Consider the following 23,400-nt stretch of genomic DNA (forward strand, 5'->3'; position numbering starts at 1 on the left):
CATCCCCATCGCTGCGGGGCTGTCCCCTGTCTCAGGGCGGTGGGGACGGCCGGTGTCGCACATTGGGGTTTCCTGTGCCCTGTGGTTCAGCAGAGCCTGGGTGGCCCCTGGGAAGGGATTTTCCGCTCTGCATGCTCGAGATGTGCTCAAAGCTTCCTGCCCTGGCCCTGCAGCAGAGAGAGCTGCTTATTTTCTTTAACCCTTTCCTCTTACACCACCTCCCCTGGTCCTGCCGGGGCTCACACCGTGTCTCCCCAGGTCCGGGGCTTATGCAAGGAGACCATGACCACTGATGAGGCCACCAAGAGCGAAGGGGAGGTGCAGGCAGCGGCTCTCGCTGAGCGCGGGGAGGACATCACGCCGGCTGGAGACCGAGGGGTCCTGAAGGTGAGGGGCGCTGCCAGGAGGGTCCTGCTTTTCTTTCTGCATTTTGGGGTGCATGGTCACCTCGGTGGGCTGCATCCCCAGCCCTTGGGGTCATGTAGTACTTCCACGGCTGGAGGACTGATTTATTTTTTTTTTTACTTGAAAGGCAAAGGAGGTGAGCATCACTTGGAATAAAGAAGGAAGGAGTGATGTTAGAGACTGACGGATTCAGGCTGCTCAATGAATTTCGCTGCTATTGTGTTCCTAATCAGATTATTAGCTGCAAATCCACAAAGCATTTTTGTGTGTGACTCACAGACGTTAGAAAGAGCACATTACTGAGGTCATCCCGTCTGCTCCACAACCCCTTTTTCATATTCAGGGCAGTTTCTGGATAGTTCCGCTCCCCAGCGCTTGCTCTTCTCCAGTTGAATAGGACCTTTCCTCTAAGAATAGCATCCTCCCCTGCTCCATCCTCAGCTCGAGAACTGCTTGTTCCAGACTGTAGCATTCAAAAAAAAAAAAAGTGTTGACGAGAAGCGAGTAGTGAAATGACACACCCCTGCGAGTAGAATGTGTACGGACAGAAAGCGAGTGTAATTGCATTTGCTTCAGGTTTCGAACTGCGGTGTTTATCCAGACACCTCCGCAAAGTACAGGCAGGTCTCTGCTCCCAGCCCTGTCCTGCTCCGTCGCCATGGCTCCGGTTTGGGATATTTTTAGGGGCTGATGGGATGACAAATTGAATGAGTCCCCGAGCCTTCCTTTGGTTTAGAGCAGCACTGGGGTATATATGCATCCATGTATACATATTTTTATATATATGCATGCGTGTGTGTGTGTATATATAAAAATGCTTGTGTGTGTATATATGAAAATGCATGTGTGTGTATATATCTGTATCTATAACATATCTCTCTCTCTCCATATGCATCCTTAGCTGTCCCATGGCCTCCCTTCTCACGGGTGGTTTCTCTCTCTCAGATCATTAAACGACCCGGGAATGAAGATGAGTCCCCCATGATCGGGGACAAGGTTTACGTCCACTACAAAGGCAAACTGGCCAACGGTAAAAAATTCGACTCCAGCCGCGATCGGAATGAGCCCTTCGTCTTCAGCCTGGGCAAGGGTGAGCCGGTCTGGGGGGGTCCGTCTGTGGGGATGCTTGAGGGTGGGATGATCCCGGGGGGCGTGGGGTGATCCTGGGGGGGTGGGACCCTGTTGCTGGACAGATGGACGGTGTCAGCCCTGCCTTAAGTGGCTTCTGAGGGTTGGTTTTTTTTGGGGTCCCATCCGTGCAGCACCCGCGCTGTTGTTTGTTTTTTTTTTTCTGGGCTGCCGGTTGCTCCCTCCTGCCTGACGTCTGCCTCTCTCCTAGGTCAGGTAATCAAGGCATGGGACATTGGAGTGGCTACCATGAAGAAGGGAGAGATCTGCTACTTGCTCTGCAAACCTGAGTACGCATACGGCTCTGCTGGCAGTGCCCCCAAAATCCCCTCCAATGCCACCCTCTTTTTCGAGGCAAGTAATACCGGCGAGCCGGCACGTGGATGAGCCCGCTCGCTCCCTGTCTGCCTTGCCAGCCAGCTCAGAAATAAAATAAAAAACCAACACCCAACAAAAAAACCAGCTTGGATTCCTGAAACGTGTCCCTCTGCTCCAGGAACCGCTGCCAAGGTTTTCTCAGAAATGTGTGTCTGAGCTGGGAGGCTGGGACTGAAACTCCGGCTGGGGAGAGCCCTGGTGCCGGGGGGCGAGCAGGCAGATTCCCGGTTTAAAAATGCATATGGGAAGGAGAAAGCGGCTGGGAAATGCCTCCGGGTGCTGAAAACCGATTAGTGCCGCAGGGCGGTAGGAAAGCACGGTTTGGCACGGTGTGCTCGCTGGGTAGGGCTCGTCAGGACAAGGTGGTGGGGCGGGAGGAATGGGTCTGTCCTAAATTAAGGCTTACCCCTTCCAAGTTGAGTGGGGACTAAGCCGTGGGTCGGAGCTGGTCCCGTTGGAGAATGAAGGGGAACCTCCTGCCCACGCTGGTCCCGGGCTGCTTTCACAGCGTCTTCCAGCACTGGCTGCGTTGTACCCTTACAGGCTTAATAAACTTATTTTTACTGTTACTTTGTGTTACGCTTCAGGTACTGGATGTGTCCCAATTTCTAATAAATCGGGTGTATTATGCTGTGGCTTGGAGCTGGCTTTTATGGGCAACTTCTGCTCGTCAGCTGAATGGAGAATTAGCTGGCTTGGCTCTCCAGCCAGAGGATGAACTGCTGCTTTATGGCTTTTTTGTTGTTGTTCTCCTCTCCTTCCCCCCTCTCCAAGCTTTGCCCACCTTTTCTTTATTTTTTTTTATTTCTTAGGTTGAGCTGCTTGACTTCAAAGGCGAGGACTTGTTCGAGGATGGAGGGATAATCCGGAGGATCAAGAGGAAGGGAGAAGGTTACTCCAACCCTAATGAAGGTGCTACGGTGGAAAGTGAGTGCCGGTCCCTCTGTGGGGGGGCTGGAGGGGTGAGCCTGCCCCGGAGCAGCCCCGCTTTCTTCTCCTTAGCAATGGCACCATATAGGTTGTAGGTGGCCGTGCATCGCGGTGGGATGCAGTTACATTCATCCGGAGGCCAGACAGGATGGAGAGGGGCTGGGAGAGCCGTGGTTCACTGCCCGCCCGAGGGTGCGGTTCCAAGCTCTCCTTGGCACGGCCCCGGTGGTGGCTCTGCCAGAGCTGCTGGCTGGGAGGGTTGACTGGAAAACCTCAAGCCGCGGGAGCAGCCAGCCGATGATGGAGCGACCACTCGAATATAACCTGCGCTCTGTTTTCTTAGTCGTGTCGGCAAACGCATCCCTGCGAGCCCGGGCGCTGCTCAGCCGGCGGCCAGGGGGGAGGATGGAGGGCGCAAACCCCCGCGGGGTTTTGGGGCTTTGCCGTCTTCTCTGACCCTTTTGCATCCATCATGCTCCCCAAGCCACACTGGGATGCACCAGCTGCTGAAACCCCGGCTCTGCTTTGCCTCGAAACCATCGGTAGCAGGGACAGCCTCCCTCGATGGCAGCCCTTGCTAAACGTTTCGGGCACTGACGCAGGAGCTCGGCAGCTTCTTTGGCCTCCTCGTTCCAACGTTGATCATCTTTTTGGTGGGTTTTATTGCATCTGCTGCAGAATGGAGCTGTTTCTTTTCCTTCCCCTGTGGCCAGACGGCTGCTGCTGATGGGGCGGGGGGAAGGAAATTAATACAGAGGGTTTGCTGAGGTTGGGGTGGTCTCAGCTGACACGGGAGGATGAGGAGGTCGGGTCCCGTCAGGCTCTCCCCGTCCTGGTCATGTTTCTGGAGCAGACGTTTCATGGGGCTGGATGGGGGAAGCCAGGCTCTTTTTTTCTTTTTTTTTTTTTTTTGTTTCTTTTTTCTTTCCCAAGAACCGCTCGGCCGCAGACACAGAGCTCGCTCCGTGCGGGAGGCGTTTACTTTCTTTTCTCCCTTTCAGAGCTCCCGTAGGCAAAGATTAACTCCCTTTCGTGAAGGAGAAATTGAATCTGAGCTGTGATAGCTCATAAAGCTCACCGCCTTGAACGGCTCGTTCTTCTGACGAGGCTTTTTTTAAAGGAAAAATGAGTTTTTGACTCAGACTCAACTGTCTGCCTCTCCCACAGAGAGCATCGTAGCTGGGGACCAGCTGTGAGCCGAGCTTCAAGCCAGCTCCGCTACCCCAAAGGTTAAATTAAAAGACTAAATGTAATTGAAATCTTCATAGATCCAGCGTTCCCCTTTATTTTGACTAGGTCTGAGGGCGTTACAGGCAGCGCTGTGCCCGGTGCGGAGGACGGGGAGAGTCCTCGTCCCTGTATGGTTGTTCCCTTTGCAGCTCAAGGTTTTCCTGAACGTGCGGATGCTTTAATGGCTCAGGACGGGGCTGAGGCAGGGAGGGGGGAGGCACCAGCCAGGAATCATCTTTCTGGAAAGACATAAGGAGCCAAATAACGAGGCTTCTCGTACGCCTGATGCCCCCCACAAGCCTCCTGCGGCTTTACCCATTTTAAACGAAAGCGTCCGTCGGAGCAAACGCTGCGAGCGGGAGCACACGCGTGCCCAGAATAATGGAGATTAATGCCCGCCGAGGCGATCTTGCGTAACCGGTGTTGCTTGTGCAGGGCAGAGATCGGGAATGTGGCGCTGATCCCGCCGGCAGCCCGTCTGCTGTGCCAGCCGCTCCGTCTGCAGCCACCAGCTCCTGCGGCATTTAATTCATTTGGACCTGTGCAACCCTATACATCCAGGGCTGGAGACCCTTAAATATATCCCCACGAGAGAGGATGAGGAGAAGCAGCACCAGGCAGCCTTGCAGTGAGCGTTTTGGGTGCAAATATGCTTTTTTTTTTTTTTTTTTTTTTTTTTTTAACAAATGCAGTGCTATTTATGATGGGCATGGAGTGGCCGTGGGGATGGTGTGGCAGCCCGCCCCAGGGCAAGGCTGTGACCCAGGGGAGCAGCGAAGGTTTATCTCAGCCGTGTGTTTGGGAGGTGCATCGCTGCTTGAATTAGGCTGGAAGAAACCATGCTTCCAGGAGCGAACATCTCCAGGCTGGAGTTTAGAAAGCGTTTTTATAGGTTTTAAGTTTTACAGAGCCTAATTCGCGGTTCCGGTCCCTAAAACCCAAGCTGCAGTTGAAATCTGGCATTCCAGCTTTTGTTACAACCTTTCCCCCCCACCCCTCCTCCTTCTCCGTTTTTAATCTGAGTACAAATTGCTGTCAGCACATCAAGTTCGTGTGCCAGCCGCACTCGGTACACTCTGTTCTCAGCTCTTCAAAAACAAAATCGCTGCAGGCACTGAGAGAACAATAAGTCAGGGCTGCAACCGGAGTGATGTTCCTTCGGCGGCTTTTTTTTCCCTGTAATCCAAGAGTGACTGCAGCCAGCTGACCTGCTCCTGGAAACCCGAGCGGAGATTTCCCCCCCCCCCCTTTGCCCGGTGTATTTTATGTGCAATTAAAATAGAGCGAAAACTATCCTCGAAGGGAAGGATCGCAGCATCCTCCTGTGCGTCCTGTTCTAAAGTAGGATCTTCCCATCACTGCCGCATCCTGCTGGGGACAGGGGACCTGGGAGAGCTGTAGTGCTGCTTTGGGGTCAGGGATTATGGATCCCTACTCACTGGGAACATGCAGGGAGATGGCGCGGTGCTGTGGGGTTGCTGGGTTACCTGTATTTTAGGCTGAATTTTTCACTTCTCTATGCCTAAACAAACAGCCAGCTTGGTTTTGCGTAGTGCAAAAGCAGAGGTCAGTCCTGGAGGAGCTGGATTTGCCTTTTGTCCTCATCTCGAGCCGGGTGAGCACACACCAGCCTGAGCCTCCTGATTGCTGCACACCAGTGACGGATGCAGGATGCGTCCCGGGGTGCTGGCAAGCACGTGAGCATCCTCTGCTCTATCGCACTTGAGTCCCAGCGTGGCTTTGGTGGCAGGAGCGGGGTGACGAGGCAGAGCTTGGTGTCCCATCCCTGCGGTGAGGAGAGCATCCTCGGGCTGTGTTATGGCAGCGTTTAACGCCCAAGGGCTGGACCTGCCCTGGGAACGGGGTCTGCCTGCGGTCTCGCCTAGTCTGTGTGTCTCATCCCGGGGACTTTCCATAGGTTGCAGGGCAGGGATGTGTCAGTGGGGCAGAGACAGGCAGGTTTCCTTCGGCCCAGGCTGTAGCTCTCCTGTACGGAGCCTGGACCCTCCTGGCTGTCCCTGGCATGGCATCTGCTTGCACTCGCTTCCTGCCACCCGGGGCAGGATGCTCGGTGCCCCGCGGTAGCTCAGGTCGCATCCTGTGGCTCCGCGCGGTGCTGGAGGGGCTCCGAGAGCAGCCCCCGGCCCTGAGGTCTGTTTTCTTTCCGAGCGTCCCTCCTCTCCCTGTTTCGGCAGCACTTGCATGGGTGATGTGTCTTCTCTCTCCACTCTGCAGTGAGCAAAGGTAAAGCTCGTGTCCTTCCAGGCTGCAAAGTCCTTAAGCACAGTTGTGATGCCTACCATGAATTTTTCCTCTTAAAAGCTTTTTTGTTTGTTTTGGCTTTTTTTTTAACAGTACATAGGAGTTCCTTACGAAATCGCTTTTACTTTGTAGCTGCCCTCACGCATATGCCTTGTATCCTGCAAGCAGAGTGCAAAGAACATAAAACTGTCCCCAAAGCCCGGAACGTCTTTAGGATCAAATAAATAAAGAATAATCTGGCTGTGGAAACCCAGCCAGGAGTACCAGGTGGCGAATGTGCCAGGTACCCGGTGTCCGCTCCGGCTGCGCTTCTGCCAGCGTCTGGGGCTGGAACAGCGCGGTTATTGGTTGAAGATTAAAAAAAAAAAAAAAAAAAGTTTATCTTGTACTTTGAGTTCTTAGAGGCAGGAGAACATAGCCTTGTTTTCGAGGTAGAAGGCAAGGCGGTATAGCACTGTATAGAAGATTTGTAATCGCCGTGATAAACTCTGCGTGGCTGTGTGCCAGGAGCAATATCCAGTTCCAGTAAGACTTGACTCGTGCAGTTGAGTACGAGGGGAACATATTAGTCATGATGTTTATCTGTTGTCTGGTCCTTGGTTAGACGAGATATGCCTGTCTTGCTTTTCAGCAATGGTTCCAAGCCCTCCCCAGCCCTCTCTGCTCACCGAGGGCTCCTTGACTGCCCCCAGCCCCGTGTCTTCCCCCTTCCAGACCTGGAGGCTTTGCTGGATTTCGGGAGATAACGCTTTATAAGATGCTTTATAAGATGCTTTCTTTGGAGCCCACCTTGCCTTGGTTTGGGTGGCTCTGGGTGCGATCCGGCCCTGTCCCCTCTTGCCCCTCTGCAGTACACCTGGAGGGATTCTGCGGCGGCACCAGGTTCGACTGCAAAGACGTGAAGTTCGTCGTGGGCGAAGGGGAGGACCACGACATCCCCATTGGCATCGACAAAGCCCTGGAGAAGATGCAGAGGGGAGAGCACTGCGTCCTCTACCTCGGGCCACGGTAAGGAGCATCCCTGCGGGGATGGTGTCTAGTTTTAAGCTTCCGGCGTCCGAGATCGATTTAGCACTCGTGGAAGATGGCAATCCCGAAAATAGGACTCTGCGGGAGAGCCTTGGGTTGGCAATGCTGGCAGGAATGGCAAGGGTGACTGGTGGCATGTAGGCAGGAATCTTGAGATGCTTTTAAAAATCAGGGAAAAGGGGTTTATTTAAGTCCTGTGGCTGAAAGGAAAACGTCTCCCTGGAAATTGCCAGGGCTGGGCCCTTACACCAGGGATAAATCTGTATAAAAAGATGGATTTGATGCGTCTGGAGAGGATGATTCCCAATACATGATGTATTGTATATTGTCGGATAGCTTTGCTCGTGGAGAATAACATCACCCTGGTCCCAAAATGTTAGAAAGCTGTGGGCGTGGAGCTGGGTGTCAAACCAGAATTAGTAACCCGGGTCTGTGTTGATGGCCAAACGCTGCCAAAATGAAGATTCCCCCCCCGCCTCCTCTGACAGCTCCTTTCTGCCCTTCCAGGTACGGCTTTGGCGAGGCGGGGAAGCCTAAATACGGCATCCAGGCAAACGCGGAGCTGGTGTACGAGGTTACGCTGAAAAGCTTTGAAAAGGTGAGGGTAGGAGCGCACTGGTCCCTCCCCAGGTTACGGGAACGCTGGTCCCTTTGCAGCGTCCACCCTTTGTCCCTGGCGTGGCTGCAGCCCGCCCCAGCTGAAGTGGATACGTCACCAAGGATCTCTGTGTTCCTAATTTGTTCTTTTCTGTTGGTTTGTTTTATTTTTCTGGCTGGAGTCCAAGGCTGGTTCTCTTATTTGTTCCTAGCCTTGGTCCGTTTGTACTTTTTTTTTTTCCCCTCCCTCCCTTTCCACCCCCTTTCTCCCCCCCCCCCTTTTTTTTTTTTAAATTTGTTTTTTTCCCCTGGCCTGCACAGATAAAAGTTGGTGTTTCTGGCCAGCTGACCCCAAAGAGCTCAGCTGGCGTGCTGAGCCAGCTGTGCCCGTGGGGACACTGGGGCCGGGATGCAGGAGATGCCCACGGGATGGGGCAGATGCTGCTGTGCCGCATCCCCGGCTGGGTCCCCTCCCCACCCCATCACCCTGGCCGGAGCTGGAGTGAGACCCACCGCATCCTCTCTCTGCTGCAGGATGTCTCTCCCCACCCTCCTTTTCCCTTTTTGGCGTTTCTTTTTCGTCAGGGTTTTTCCTCCTGTGGGGCTGCGATGGACAAACCACCTCGCTCAGGGTGAAGTCCCGAACCTGGTGCGGGTTTCTCTGTCGTAAAGGGCTCCAGGTCCGCACCCCCACGTGTGCTCTGGGTGTCTCCTCATGCCCGGCCCCTCAAATTAAAAAAGCTGCCGGATCCGCCTCTGTAATACTGCCCTGACGAGCCCCGCTCGTTAACGAGCAATCCTAGAAAGCCGTGTGGCCCTGCCGGCGCGGTGGGTTGCCGTGCTCCGCTGGGATTGCTCCGAGCATTTATTTGCAGGCCAAGGAGTCGTGGGAGATGGACACCAAAGAGAAGCTGGAGCAGGCTGCCGTCGTCAAGGAGAAAGGCACGATGTACTTCAAGGTTTGTAAACCTGGGGATGGCGGAGGCGGAGCAAGGGAGCCGGAAGGAAATTTGGGGTGACCACGGATACACAACTTAGCAGTCAGTGTCGGAGAAGCCGTGTCCCCCCTAGACAGCACTGGGGAAGGCGAGTCCTGCCCTTCCTCTGCCTTTTTCTCACTCCCTGAGATACCTCCTCCTTTCCCAGCATTGCCTTGCCCATGTGCGCTCCCTGCAGAGCGGGATGGCAGGACGGACTCTTCCCAGGGGTGGATGCGGCCAGGGCAAATGCCGAGGGGCTTTGCAGTTCCCCTTCCCAGCCTGGGGCAATCCCGATGCTCCTCTGCTCTGCACAGAGGAGAAACGCAAGCTCTGACTTGGCTTTTCATGGAGGCTGTGCACCCGCAGCTCCAGCTGGCCCCGGTGTATTTGTAGGTATTTGGCATCCGCCTTCATTCATTTATTTATTTAACAAACCGTGTTGAACTCGTAACCTGTTTGCAGGATGTTTCAGGAGCAGACCGAGCGTTGTCAGCACGGGTTCCTCTAGCCTCTTCTTCTTTGCTCCATCCCAGGAAGGCAAATACCTGCAGGCAGTGATTCAGTACGGGAAGATCGTGTCCTGGCTGGAAATGGAGTACGGCTTGTCTGAGAAAGAGTCGAAAGCGTCCGACTCCTTCCTCCTGGCTGCCTTCCTCAACCTGGCCATGTGCTACCTGAAGCTACGAGAGTACGCCAAAGCCGTCGAGTGCTGCGATAAGGTAGAGGTGCATGAGCCAGGGGGGTTGGAGCATCCTCTCCTCTTGCATATTTTCCCTGGGTGTTTGGGGGTTTTTAAATTTCTTTTCGTATAAGAAGCAATTCCCAAGCGGCAGTGGGATGTTGGCATCCCTTCTGTACCTCGGGGTCTCCGCGGATGCTGCGTGCTCGGAGACCGCAGGACCAAAAGTGCTTTTTGGAGTTCAAAATCCACCTGGGCATGAGTTTACAACAGCTTTTCTTCCAAAGCCAGATCCGCATGAATGGCTGCCGCTGTTTGGGTCTGCCCAGGCTGGATCTGGGCGTTGGGTGCTGATCTGGGTACGACAGAGGCGGTCTCTGCCAGAGCTGCAGCGGATCTCTGAGTCTGTTGAGGTGTGGGATGGGACTTTGCCAGTCCCTAAAAAAGCTGCAACCTTGTCTTTGTCAGGAAACTGTTAATTCTTTAATAAAAGGCTTAAATTTAAGCATCTTGCCTATGGGAAAGGTAGTAGAGCTAGTTGCCTTAATCTGAAAGGTTAATCATCTCTGAGGTGCATATGTGGCTTTTACTAAAAGAAAATGATGTCATTGCTAAAGCAGGGAGACAAAACCACGTTTAATCCTTCAGCTCCCTTGCCTCTGAGCTCTCCGTGCTCCTCTGGGCTCAGGTTTAGCGTTTACACCTGATTTCTTGTCAGTGGGTTTGTCTCTCACTGACTCTGCCACTCCCGGGGGGATTTTAAACAAGGAGAAATAACTAAACTATATTAATGACCTGCCAACTGCTGATGGAGACGAGTCAGTTTTTGTTGAGCAAGATGTAAGTGCTCTGGAGGTTTGAAGCCACCTTGTTCTAATCTTGGCAGATTTAATGAGGCTTCGACCATAAGGGGGTCTTTGGGGGATCCCCGAGTTGCTGACGGGCACCCGTGTGTTTCCAGGCGCTAGGACTGGACCAGGACAACGAGAAGGGCTTGTACCGGAGGGGCGAAGCCAGATTATTGATGAACGAGTTTGAGCTGGCAAAATGTGACTTTCAAAAAGTGTTGGAAGTGAATCCACAGAACAAGGCAGCGAAATCCCAGATCTCCGTCTGCCAGAAGAAAACGAAGGAGCACAACGAGCGGGACCGGAGGATCTACGCCAACATGTTCGCAAAGTTTGCAGAGAGAGACGCAAAGGTGCGTGTTGCCCGTTTTTGGCCATCTAGCAGCCTGCGTTGGAGGATGCTCGGTAGGTTTGTGATGAGAAGAGATGGGTTAAAACCAATTAAATTACAGATCAGGTTGAGGATGGAGGGATAGAGCCTGCAGCAACGCGAAGAAGTGGTTTATTTCTTGGTCTCTCTTACACAGAGGCTGCCATCAGGTGCTCAGCCATCAGTAACAGTATTGGCGGTGCGAGCTCCCGGGGGCTGATAACGGGCTCGGAATTTGTACTTAATCTTGCTGTTCCCAGCTAGTGAGTGTTGATGACCTCCTGGTCACTGGTAAAATTAAATGTCATCCCATCTCTGGCAAGGCCAAGGGTATTTTGAGACATGATAGTATGGATTTCCTGAACCTGGTAAGGCAATAGCCCGCTCCTGCTCGTACGGAGAGATCGCTGTCTCGTAACAGGCTCTCATCCAAAATTCCTCTGAACAAAACCTGGTGTACTGTAACAAGAGAGGACACAGCTTTGCGAGCTGTCTGCGTGGGTCGTTTTTAGTATAATCTCTTCTGAACCGGTGCCTGGAGGTGAGGCTGTGCAATAAGTGGCCGGTGCAGACCCTGGGGAGCAGCGTGTTGGGGTAACCGTCTCGGGGCAGGGAGCACAGCCCCCCCGGCCGGCTGCTGGCACTGTGGTGCGTTGCACTGTGTGACGGCTCGTGCGGTCGGCTGTGATGGGGAGAGTCGCTGCTGGAGCAGGCGTAAGGCTTTCCCAGGCCTTGATGCTCCTCTCCCGCACCCGCCGGGCGGGCTGCGCCCACGGCCGGGGGTACGGGCTGCACCTATGGCTTGGTATACAGTCTGCACCTATGGCTGGGTGTACGGGCTGCACCCATGGCTTAGTCCCATATCGCCACTCCGATGCTGCTGCTTTATCTCCTCCTCCCTCTCCTCTGTGCCCCTGCATCCGTCCATCCAGGCTCACCCTGTGTCGGTGCCCTGCAGCCACTGTGGCGGGTCACATCATTCCCAGGGGATCCCATACCTTCCCCAAAAGCTCGCTGAGCCGATGAGGTTTAACCTTCGCCAGCCACTGAGCCAAGAAAATGGGAGCCTCCGGTGTGAGCCGTGGGGGTCGATAGGCAGGGGGGAGCCGAGGGGGGGAATTTTGCCTGCCCTGCCAGGCTTGGCTGCCTGTACCCATCCCCGGCATCGCTGTCGGCTGCCTGCTGCTTCCTCCTCACTCCTGTTTCTCATCCGTGTGCTTTATTTGCTGTTTTGCAGGAAGCAGCTAGCAAAAGTGGGGTCGAAAAAGCAGCAGAGAAAGCAGCTTGTGAAAAGGGACCGAAAACTCCCGGTGCTGAAGAAGAAGAGGCTGAAGGACACGTATGATGGAGGAGGAGGGGAAGGGAGAGCCTCCTTGCCCTCGGCCCACGCAGAAAAAGGTTGCTGTCAGACCTCGGACTTGCCAGTGTTTTCTTGTAAAGCTTGTTACAGTTTGTGTGATCGTGGAAGCAAAAAGCACTTCGCAAAGAAAAACGAACCCCGTCCCGCCGCCCTGGGTGCGCTCGGGGGCAGAGCGGGAGCGGTGGGACACCGTGGGACCACCACACGTGGAACAAATAGCTTTTAAACAGAGAGAAAGAGGAAAAAAAAATAAATAAAAATTGAAACTCTTGGCTCTTGGGAGGTTTCCGTAGACAGCTCGTCCCGGCTCTCTTGGCTTTGTGTCGGCTGTCGGCGCAGCATCCCGGGTCCTCTGAGATGAGTTGGGATGTGGGAGACTCTCCTTGTACGCTGCAGTGCTCCCTCTGGTTGTATCCGGCACACGACCGTGCTGCACCGCACTGGCACCAGCACCGGGTGCCGCGGTGCCTCCACCAGCCCCGAGCGCGGAGGGGAGCGCCGTCGGCACGGGCACGGTGGGCTGCTGGGGCCCAGGACCGGCTCACGGGGAGCCGGTGACTTGCTCACCCATGGGTGCTCGCTGCGTTGGGGAGGAAGGTGGTTTTCCTTCCTGGTGGCTTCTTGCCTGCGGCCGAAGGGGTTGCGATGCGGAGCCAGGTGCGAGGGTGAGGACCCGCATCACCTCCGCTGCAGCCCCTCCGTAATTCGCCTTTAAAGCACTGTTTTTGGGGTGGGAATTTTATCTTTTGAAGAAGCTGGTTTCTATTTCCTTGGAGAGCAAAAGCCTCCTGTCCAGCTCCGCTGCTCGCAGGCGCTCAATCCGCAGCCTGCACCCCATCCCTCGGCTCCCATCTTTTAAATGGGAGTTTTATTGCTTATTTGGGGTCCGTATGGGGGGAAAATAAAGAGCAGGTTGACATGTTGTGGTTCAGGAAACAAGTGACTGGGTCTGAGCTGGTACCGTGGGTTTGCACCTCGTCAGTGAGCAGCTTTGCCGTGGTGAGGGGGGACCTCAGCGTGCGCGGGGCGCGTCGTGTCCCCGCATCGGTGCTCCTGTCCCCTCGGCCATCGTCCCCCTCCATCCTAAAGGGACGCTGTCACTACCGTGTGAGAACAGCTTTCCGGTTGTTATTTTTCCTGTCTGTTCTTTGTAATACCCCTTTTGGAGCTTGAAAATAAACAACTGAAAGAAAAAATTTTAAAAAGTGCTTTTTCTTTGGATCCTGTTGAGCAAAGGGGGTGGCTGGGGGGAGGACGGGCGTGCGCTCCCCTGCGTGGAGATGCCCTGGCTCCAGCGAGGGCTTTGTTAGGGAATTACCGGTGTCCCCAAGGACCGGTGCTGCCCTTTTTTATCGGATTGTTCCCTGGAGAGCCAGGGAAGGGTCAGCATGCCGTGTTTCGGAGATAACCTGCCCTGGGGGATACTGCTTGGGGGGGTCTCAGCTGGTTTTCCAGCTTGGGGGGGGGTGTTATCCTGATGCTTTTTTGTTGTTGTGTTTGCCAGCACGTACTTTTGGGAGGGGGCTCCCTCGGGGGCACCTGGGTGGGTGGAGGAGGCGTTTGTGCCCCTTGGCTGAGGGTGTCGAGGGAGCAGAGAGCCGTGGCAGTGGGGACTGCGGGTCTCCCCATCCCTCTCTTACCCCCCCCCTTCCCCAATCTTAGGAGGATAAACCAGATTTGGGTAAAACTCCTCCTCTCTAGTCCATCAGGTGGTACCTGAAGCATCATTTCTCAAGTCTGTTTTCTCACCTGCAGTAGATATTCCCGGCGTAGCGGCCGTGCGGCTGCTCCGGCTGCTCATCCAGATCTCCGGTTTTACACCACCCCCGGGGTGTCTCGTAGCCAGCAAAGCATCCCGGCGGGGAGGGTGCTGTGAGACCCAGGGGCTCTGCGAAGAACCGGCTTCTTTTTCTTGCAGGCAAGGCAAAAAAAAGCCATTTGGAGGCAGCCCAAGCCACATTTTCCATAGGCAACAATACTCTACAGAAAAAAAACCAACTTGCTTTGCAGTTTCTGAGCTTTTCCCCTATTTTTAAGCAGATTTTTGGCTTATTTTAGCTTGCTGCTTTTCTCCCCCTTGGAAGAGAAATTAAACTCGGGCAGGTGATGAGTTGCGGTTTAGAGATTAAAGGGGAACTGGGAGGATTTTGTACCGAAGGCGTCAAAACCTTCGCAGTGCTGGTGGGTCCTGGGTGCACGGTCTTCAAATGCCATCTAGTGGCACTGGGCACGGGGTGGGAAATGGGGTGGTGAGGGGTTTTGGGGTGTCTCTGGTGGGCTGGGCGACCGAGGGTCCCGTGGGGTCACTGGGGGCACTTGGCTTGTCCGGCTTTGCAACCGGAGAGCATCCGCGGGTGGCCATGGGAGGGGAGTATTAACAGCTAAATATTAAGTGCTGTTAACGGCGAGGTGCAGGGTGTGAAACCCGTCACCCGAAGGGACCTGGGGACGTGGGACGGGAGTCAGAGCAGAGCGGTGGTCCGTCGAGAAGCCCTTCGCATAACCCGGAGCTGGGGTGGCTGCCGTCCCCTGCGCGGGCTCCCCACGCACAGCTCCTGCAAACCAGCCCAAATCCTGCTTTTCTATCCCCAAGATGACTTTCTGGGTGGAAAAAGGTGCATCCAGCGAGGGTCACCCTGAAGGAGGTCAGGCAGCATCCCTCTGCCCATGCCAGGCTGGAGCAAGCGGCCCTGCCGTGCCGGGGACCCCACCTGGTGTGGGGGGAGCTGTGCACCCCCAAAAGGCACCTGGGGTCCAATTGACCCCCTGTGCTCCCGCGGGGCCCCCTTTTCCTGGGATTACCGCCCTGCCAGCTGCTCTCCCGGCAGGCCTGGCCGGCAGCCCCTGAAATCCTATTACTGAGTTTCAGGAGAAATAAAAAGTTAATCATCTCCTTTGCCTGCTCTTCCTCCTCCTCCTCCTCCTCTCTCCGCAGGAGCTTGCGGAGCCGACCGAGCTGATGCCGTGAGGCCGCTCGGATCGTTGCGGCCACGGCTGAGCCCATGGATCCGGCCCCGAGCTGGTAGGGGCTGCAGTGCCGGGGGGTCAGCGGCCAGTGCCGGGGAGGAGGGAAGGAGAGCGGGGCAGGACGGAGGGAGCCATCCCGCTCGACGCTGGGCTGGGAGCCATGCCGCTGCAGACGGAGATCCTGCGCGAGGTCTGGACTACCGACAGGTGAGTGCCGGCGGGCAGGATGCGACCCGTGGGGTGGGCGATGTGCTGGGCTTCCCCACCTCCTCCAGCGCCATTTTCTCTTATTTTCAGTTCAATTGGGATTTAATTAGCTGTTTTATCCATTTTTTTGCTCCGGGGGTCGGTGTGATGATGCTCGTTGGTTCGCAGAGAGAAAAAGCGTTCATTTAGAGGGGGTTCCCAAATTAGCCTGATTGTTGTCACCCTTGGCCATGGCAGAGCCCGTCCCGTGCTCCTCGCTAGGAAGGATGCTGCCGGCCGAGCTCGACCCGGTTGGGATGGGGGGAGCTGCTCCTGGAGCCAAACGAAAGGCTGACCTTTCCGCCCTTCACCGAAAATTGGGGTGGTGCTCGCCTAGAGGGTCTCGGCCCCTGGGGTGCTGCGGAGGGCTGACAGCCCTCACCCCTTTGCTTTCTGTGCCCCACAGCCCCAGCGAGGAGCCGGGCAGCCCCCAGCAGCACAAGCCCAAGCAGGTGAGAAAAAAATCCTTCCTCCACCCCGTCGCCGCTGCCACCGTCCCCTGCTGCGGGCTGTCCCCAAGGACCGGGGACATCGGAGACCCCTGAGCCCCAGCCCCACACCGAGACCAAACTGGGGCTGGATGGGCTGCTCTGTTCGGGGTGCTGCAGCCCCAGGGGCGCATGAGATTTGGGGACCCCCCCTCCAGAGCAGGTGGGTAGAGAAAATCCCACAGCTCCTCTGTGCGTCCTTCCAAACCCCCTCTCCATCACTTCGACGCACCCCATGAAGCGGGCTCTCAGTTCCCAATTAATGCCTTAATTAAGCCTCTCGGTTAAGCCGTCAGCCGTGACTCACTTTCCCCAGGCCGTGACCCCGAAGGCCAGACCCCCCTCACTGCGTTTCGGCACAGCCCTCGGCTGCCGTCCGACCTCAGAGGGGTCTCGGCAGCAATTTCATCGACCACCCGCTGTAATCAGCAGCCCCTCCTTGAAGGGTTTCGTTAAGTAACGAAGCGAGTGGCTGTCCTCCCCCCCAGCTGCTTAAGGGATTAAAGGATGCGAAGGAGCTTTTCGGTGTGAGCTGATGACATGGAAGAAACCAGCTGGTTCACAGCTCCGCCATAGGACCCCCAGTGTCCACCCCGCCCCAAAATCCGCAGCGCTGGGATCCCGCTGGGATCCGGCCGGATTCCCAGTCTTGCAGAACACCTTCACTCACCGCACTGGGACATCTGGGAGGGACAAAACCCCTGCGAGGGGGAAGGTGTTTTGGCGGGCGGTGGGTGTCCTGGTGCAACTGGATTTGCTTAAATCACTTTCTGAGGGCCCCGAGCTGACACCCACTCCCCAAATATCTCCTGTCCGGAGCCAAGTGCTGCCCCACATGCTCCGTATTTGGTAAATCAGGGTTATTTATAGCCCTGGCTAAACAGGATTAGGTGTGCTGTGCCTAATCCCCCTGCTTCCCCGCTCCTGCTGACCTCCATCCCGGCACGGCCCCGCGGCTCCTTGCCTTCGACGGGAGCCTTTCGCGAGGGCAAGAGGAGATGGAGGTGCGGAGCCAGGCTGCTTGCCCGTCCCCGTGTCCCCTGTCCCAGCTCAGGTCCCCCGGGATCCCCATCGGGAGATGAGCTGGTGCCCGGGGTGGCTCCCAGCCGGGGTCCCTACGGCACAGCGTGGCTTGTCCCTCCGTGCCGGCACGGTCCGTGGTGTCGGGGCAGCGTCGGCATCACATCCCTCGTCCCTGGGGCTGGCACGTGGCCATCTGTCCCAGCGCTGATGCTTTCCCGTCTGTCTGCTAACTGCCCTTTCTGCCTTCCTCCCTCTGCCTTCCCTGGGGGGCCGCCCCATGGTAAGTCACTTCTTTGAAGGTACGAGCGTGTCCCCGTCCCTGGAGCGTGTCCCCATCCCTGGAGCGTGTCCCCGCTCCCAAGCCGGGCCAGGGAAAAACCCGTCCGTCTTTCGGAAAGGGAGCCGGTGCTGTATGAGCAGGGGGTGCCTTGCGAAGCGAAAAGGGATTTAAGGTGGACACCGTCTCCGCAGCACCGTCCGCAGGGGCAGAAGCCGAAGAAGAAGCGGCAGGAGCCTGTGCCGGAGCCGGAGGCCAAGCCCCGGCGGCTGCGGGTGAAGAAGCCGGGAGAGGCGGGGGCTGCGGAGGAGCCCCGTGCCCCAGCACAGGGTAAGCACAGACCCCCCCCCAAGCTCCCATAGAAATGGGGGGACACGCTGGTCCCCCCTATGGCCCCATCCTGCACCCGCAGTGCTCTCCATCATGGGCACCTCTTGAAATGCACAGGGGTGAAGAAGCTGAGGAAGAAGAAGGAGGAAAAAGGGGAGGAGGAGACCGACAAGGACCCCTACTCCAAATTCACCAGGGAGCCTCGGAAGAAGAAGGAGAGCCCGGCCCCCAGCTCCCGCGTGGCCAAGGGCCCCAAGAAGCAGCAAGGTGGGGGCACAGCACCCACCCCTCTGTGGGCACCCGCTCGTCGCACCTCATTTCCCCGTGCACCACGTCCCCATGCACCATGTCCTGCCGGTGCCGTCGATGCTCCCGGTGTCCGCAGGAGCTCTACACGTCCCTGGGGGGCTTTTTGGCCAAAACCAGCTGCACACCTTGGAGGAAAGGGGATGTGGCAGGGGACCTGCACGCATGGCCTTGGCTGGGGAGTCGGGATCGGGGCAGGGGACACGCTCCCTGGGAATGTGGCAGTCGGCAGCTGGCCAGTGCCACCAGTTCTCCGGACATCTTTCCGGAGCAAAAAGATGGGATGGGCAAGAAGATGGGGCTCGTCCCCCCCCCCCCGACTCGCACCCGGGGCTGCAGCCGCGAGATGGCGGTGTGACTTCGCACGCTCTGTCCGGCACTGGACATGTCCAACACACCGCTGGCCACCACGGCTGGGCCGGGCACCCACGGCCCCAGCACCCTGGCCCACGCCCATGGGTGCCCACGCCGGCCGGGGCTGCCGAGGGAGGTTCCCTACTCGCAGACCACGAGGCTGTGGGTCCCCGATGCATGAGGCCATCGCGTTGCTGATGCCATCGTGTCCCCTCTGGGCAGAGCCGGCTGAGGACTCAGAGGATGAGGAGGAGGAAGAGGAGGTGGAGAATAAAGACCCACCAAAAAGGCTCAAGAAGAAGCTGCCCAAAGATCCCCCCTCGGGCGAGAGCCGGGAGAAGAAGCTGAAGCCGAAGGGTGAGTGCCCAAGGGACGGGGATGTCTCAAGCCCGGCTCCATTGCCACTCGCATCTGTCCTTGCTGGGATGAGGGGACAGCCCGCATCCCACCCCCATTGCTGTCCCGGGAGCCTCAGGGGGCTGCAGGGCAATCGCCCCCTCCCCATGCAATCTCCCCCCGGCTCACCCCTTCCCGCTGTCCCCACCCTGCCACCTTCCCATCCCCATCCGTCCCCGTCCCCCTGTCCAGCCGCTCATCGGCTCCTCTGTCCCGCCAGGAGACAAGAGCGACCCCGAAGGCAAAGCCAAATCTGCCAAAAGCACCAAGAAGGAGCCGATGTCTGTGTTCCAGGTGAACGGGGAGAAGGAGAAGAAAAGCAAGAAGAAAGGTACAGGGGGAGTGGGGGGGTGGCAGCCAGTCCCACTGCCCCATGGCATCACCCTGAGCCGACAGCACCCGATGCTGCGTGACACTGTCCCCTGTGTCCCCCCCCAGCCGCCACCGGCAGCGATGAGGAGGACGATTCCGATGCCAGCACCAAACCCATCAGGTCGGAGAAGAAGAAAAACCCGGCGTCCCTCTTCCAGACCGGCGGGGACCCCCCCAAGGAGAAGAAAACCAAAAAGAAAGGTGAGAGCCCGGCACTGACGATGCGATGGAGGGTGGTGGGTGCTGGAGGGGCTCGTGGGGGTGCAGGTGAGCCTGGAGATGGAGAGGGGGGTGATGATCAATGGTGTTGGTGTGGGTCTATGCCAAGCTCGGTTTTGGGGTTCGGCGGAGTCAGGCTCTTCCCCCTCCCTGTGCCCCTGCCTGTTCCTGCCTGCAGCTCCTCCCAAAGCGGCCGAGAGCGAGGAGGAAACCCCGGAGACCCCGCAGAAAAACTCCAACAAGAAGGGGAAAGGGAAGAAATCAAAGAAGGTACCAAAACCCCTCGGAGCTGCGGGGGTCCCCTTTGGTGGGGGGGCAGCAGCTCTTCCCCCCAGAGTGGGTTGGGGGGCTGGAGCATCCCTTGGGGAGACCCACTGCAGCACCATCGCCAAAGCCACCGGCTCCAGAGCCGCAGCCCGGCGGGGGGTCGGGAGCAAGGAGCGATTGTCTGGGAAAGGAGGGGAGCTTTTGGCAGGTTTGAATTTGGGGTCACCGTCCCCTCTCGTCTTGCAGCCGAAGGAGGAGAGACCCCCGTCGCCCGTCATTGAGGTGGACAACCTGGAGGAGTTCGTGCTGCGGCCGGCGCCGCAGGGGGTGACCGTCAAGTGCCGGGTGACGCGGGACAAGAAGGGGATGGACCGGGGGCTTTACCCCACCTATTACCTCCACTTGGATAACGACAAGAAGGTGAGCCAGGGTGGGGGTGAGGGGACCCCTGGGGCTCTGCACCCAGCCCGGGGAGCACCCTCAGGGTTTTGGGGGGATACCTGCCTGCATCCCACCGTGGTGGTGGGTCTTGGAAGGGGCTGCTCCCCTCCCCTGCAATTCCTCTTGGGAAATGCCCCGTGTCGATGGTACCCGGGATCATGCGTGAATGTCGGCCAGAGAGCCACGCTAATGCCGGGCCTGGGCTCAGACCCTCCCGCCCCACGGCTCAGCCGGTATTTTGGGGATCGTCTTCACTCCATGACTCACGGAAGGTCATGGCAGTGACCTGTTGGGCCAAGCCTTGTGCGGAGCGCATGGCGGGGCGGCGAGCCGGGGACGGCAGTGGCGATGGCCATGACGATGCCCCGTCCCCACCACGGTCCCACCGCCCTCCCAGGTGTTCCTCCTTGCCGGGAGGAAACGTAAGAAGAGCAAAACCTCCAACTACCTCATCTCCATCGACCCCACCGACCTGTCGCGGGGGGGAGAGAATTTCATCGGGAAGCTGAGGTAGGAGCAGAGGTGGCACCCCATTCTTGCAGCACCCCATTCCTGCAGCACCCCGCTCCTGCTCCGTGGGTTGCTGGCTGCCCCGAGCGACGGCTGGGTCAGGCAGGAGGCTAAATTCTGCGTTCCCCGCTGTCGAGTCCGATCTGAGGAGTGTTGGGGGGCCAGGAGGGGAAAACAGGCTCGTCTGGTTCCTCCTGGCAGACAGGTCGTGGCTAGAAACGGCGCCCGGAGAGCCCGGCAAGTCCCGGCCCGCTGCACCGCTGGCAGCCATGCAGCGATGCTGGGGGGTCCCCGTGGCAGCAGCCCCTTATAACACCCCAATTTCGGGGACGGGTGCCCTGAACCCACGCAATCGGCTGAAGGGTGGGAAGGGCGGTGTTGGCTGGGGGCTGCACGGGGGTTTTGCAGCTGGAGCAAAGCCGGGGCTGTGCCTGGAGGCGGAGGGATGGGGGGTGTCGAAGGGGACTTGGTGGCACTGGCCGCGGCCACCTCCTGTCCTCGGCTGCAGATCCAACCTGATGGGTACGAAGTTCACGGTGTTCGACAACGGCGCGAACCCCGACAGGGCCAACGCCGACTGGTCCAACGTGCGGCAGGAGCTCTCGGCCGTCGTCTACGTAAGCAGCGGCACGGGGAGCACCCCTGGGACCCCCCGAGCAGGCGGTGAGGGGGTGCCGACCTGCACCCCTTCGCTGGGCCACTGCCCTGGGGCGGTCACAGAGACGCGGGATGGGCCAGATCCGTCCCTGAGCCCTCGTTCAGCCGCCAGCGAGAGGCTGCAGCCCGTGATGGTCGCTGGTTTTAGGGACGGGCTTTCTCTTGCAGGACACCAATGTTCTAGGGTTCAAAGGCCCCCGGAAGATGACGGTGATCATCCCCGGGATGAACGCTGACAACGAGAGGGTGCCCATCCGGCCCCGAAACGTAAGTCAGGGGCCAGACTGGGAGAAACTCCTTGGGGGCTGGATTTACTGGGGTTCACCTTGGGTTTTACCTGGTTTGGGGCATGGAAAGACTTTCAGGTGTCCCTGAAATTCAAGGCACCTCCCTGGGAGGTGGGAGACGCGGTGTCTGTATCTTCTTCTCCGTGCTGGATCCCATCTCCCAGCTGGATCCTGCTCCTGAGCATCCCCCTGGGCACGCCATGGCGGGGGAAAGGCTTGGAGGGGGGGTCACCCCAACTCTGCTCTCCCTCCTCTCGCCCTCCCCAGGATAACGACGGCCTCCTGATGCGATGGCAGAACAAAAACATGGACAACGTGATCGAGCTGCACAACAAGGCGCCGGTGTGGAACGACGAGACCCAGTCCTACGTCCTCAACTTCCACGGCCGGGTCACCCACGCCTCCGTCAAAAACTTCCAGATAGTGCACGGCAGCGACCGTAAGCCGGGGAGGGGATGGGATGGGGGGTGATGGTGGGGGAGCACTGCCATCATCCGGCCCCAGCACCCCCTTATTTTGCTGAGATTTAGGTTTTTTCATGCATGGCTGCTTTGGGGTCCTGCCTGCCTTTGCTGGAGCTGGGATGAAGCCGGACAGGGTGTGCGGCACCGCACAGGCAGCCGCGGGCTGGCCCTGGGTGCCGGCAGAGGGAGCGCGTGGGTCACCTGTTGCCAGGCAGATTAGGCCAAGGACAAATCCTGTGGGGTGCTGAGCCCCCCAACTCCATACTACAGCCACCCACTCAACCCAGAGCAGCACCCCCGGCACGCACCCCACGTTGCTGGCAGGCTCACCCCGGGGTGCATCACGCCTCGGGGACAGTCCCTCGGGGGTGGCAGTGGCTCTGTCCCCATGCGAGCGGCCGGACGCGGCCGTTCGTCACCTGTCCGGCGCAGTCAGAAGCCCTCGGCCTCCGGGGTGTTGGGTTACGGGACAGAAAAAACCTCTCGGGGGCCCCTGGTTATTTTTACAGATTTCCTGTCACCCGCCCTCCGGTAGCAGCGGTCCCACGGGGGGGTGAGCGGGGTCCCTGTCCCCTGGGGGGCTGCGGCTCCCGGGGAAGGGGTGCTGGGGGGACCGAAGGGTGCCGTGGTCCCGTGCCGGACTGTGCAATGGGAAAATGATGCTTTTTGGTAACATGTGCTGCGGTGCGGTGCAGCCGGCACGCCAGCCGCGGGCAGAGCTCGGTGGAGAGGGGGGGCAGCATCTTTGGGATGCCGCTGCGTGGGTCCCCTGGGAAAAGGGTGGGATGGGTGCGCAGGTGACATCCCAGCCCCTCGCCCCCTCCGCGCCGACCAGAGCCATCCTCTCTCTCCCACAGCCGACTACATCGTGATGCAGTTCGGGCGCGTGGCTGACGACGCCTTCACCATGGACTACAACTACCCGCTCTGCGCCGTGCAGGCCTTTGCCATCGCGCTCTCCAGCTTCGACGGGAAGCTGGCCTGCGAGTAGCGCCCGCAGCGGCGCTGCCGGGGCCGCCGGGGCCATGTGCCGATGCCCGGTGGATGCTCCTGCATCTCCATCCTGCTCCACTCCCTCTGTTTCCACCTTCTGCCTGGCAAATGCTCGTGGTAACCACCGCTCCCGGGGTGGCTTGAGGTGCGCGGTGCCCGCAGAGCCCCGTGGGATGCTCATCTGGCTGCGGCCACCCTCTCCGGGCAAATCGGGGACAGATCGCTGGTCTGGGGCAGATGGCAGTCAGGCCCAGGGTATATTTAGCAGATGAGGCTCACTGCGATCCCGATCTCATCCCTTTGAGACGTTTCTTGGACTCAGATCCTGGAAACTCATCCCCCTTTTTTTTTTTTTTTTTTTTTTAGATTCTGGTTTGTATTTTGTCGCTCAGTCTCTCAGTGGGAGGGGGGTTGGCGGTCTCGGTTCGTGTGTCTTCATCCCCCTATGAGTGCGCACACAGCGCACGTGCGGCCGGGCTCTGCCCAAGCTCCTGGCGAGGGACCCCCCACCCGCCTCGATGCCCACTGGGCACCAAACCCCTGTTTTGCCCCATTCTGCCCTGGCACGAGCGGCCGTGCGGTGCCCACGGTGTCTTTGCGCACCCCG

At 58.1% G+C, this 23,400-nt stretch overlaps 2 protein-coding genes across 2 annotated transcripts; both read left to right on the forward strand.

Annotated features, from left to right (window-relative positions):
• Positions 1-279: 279 nt before the first annotated feature.
• Positions 280-12,448, forward strand: FKBP5 (FKBP prolyl isomerase 5). Its single transcript, XM_059831201.1, has 10 exons — positions 280-387; positions 1,351-1,495; positions 1,745-1,887; positions 2,724-2,838; positions 7,185-7,341; positions 7,870-7,960; positions 8,835-8,918; positions 9,473-9,658; positions 10,580-10,819; positions 12,074-12,448. Exons 1-10 carry the CDS (start codon positions 283-285, stop codon positions 12,179-12,181), a joined length of 1,374 nt encoding a protein of 457 aa, XP_059687184.1. The 5' UTR covers positions 280-282; the 3' UTR covers positions 12,182-12,448.
• Positions 12,449-18,360: 5,912 nt separating this feature from the next.
• TULP1 (TUB like protein 1) lies at positions 18,361-22,791 on the forward strand. The gene is made up of 10 exons (XM_059831282.1): positions 18,361-18,544; positions 18,804-18,914; positions 19,022-19,156; positions 19,353-19,444; positions 19,688-19,861; positions 20,280-20,392; positions 20,901-21,009; positions 21,218-21,316; positions 21,604-21,775; positions 22,658-22,791. The coding sequence occupies exons 1-10, from the start codon at positions 18,361-18,363 to the stop codon at positions 22,789-22,791; spliced, it is 1,323 nt and encodes a 440-aa protein (XP_059687265.1).
• Positions 22,792-23,400: the final 609 nt, after the last annotated feature.

The sequence above is a fragment of the Gavia stellata genome, chromosome 30, assembly GCF_030936135.1.
Source record: "Gavia stellata isolate bGavSte3 chromosome 30, bGavSte3.hap2, whole genome shotgun sequence".
NCBI classification, from domain to species: Eukaryota; Metazoa; Chordata; class Aves; order Gaviiformes; family Gaviidae; genus Gavia; species Gavia stellata.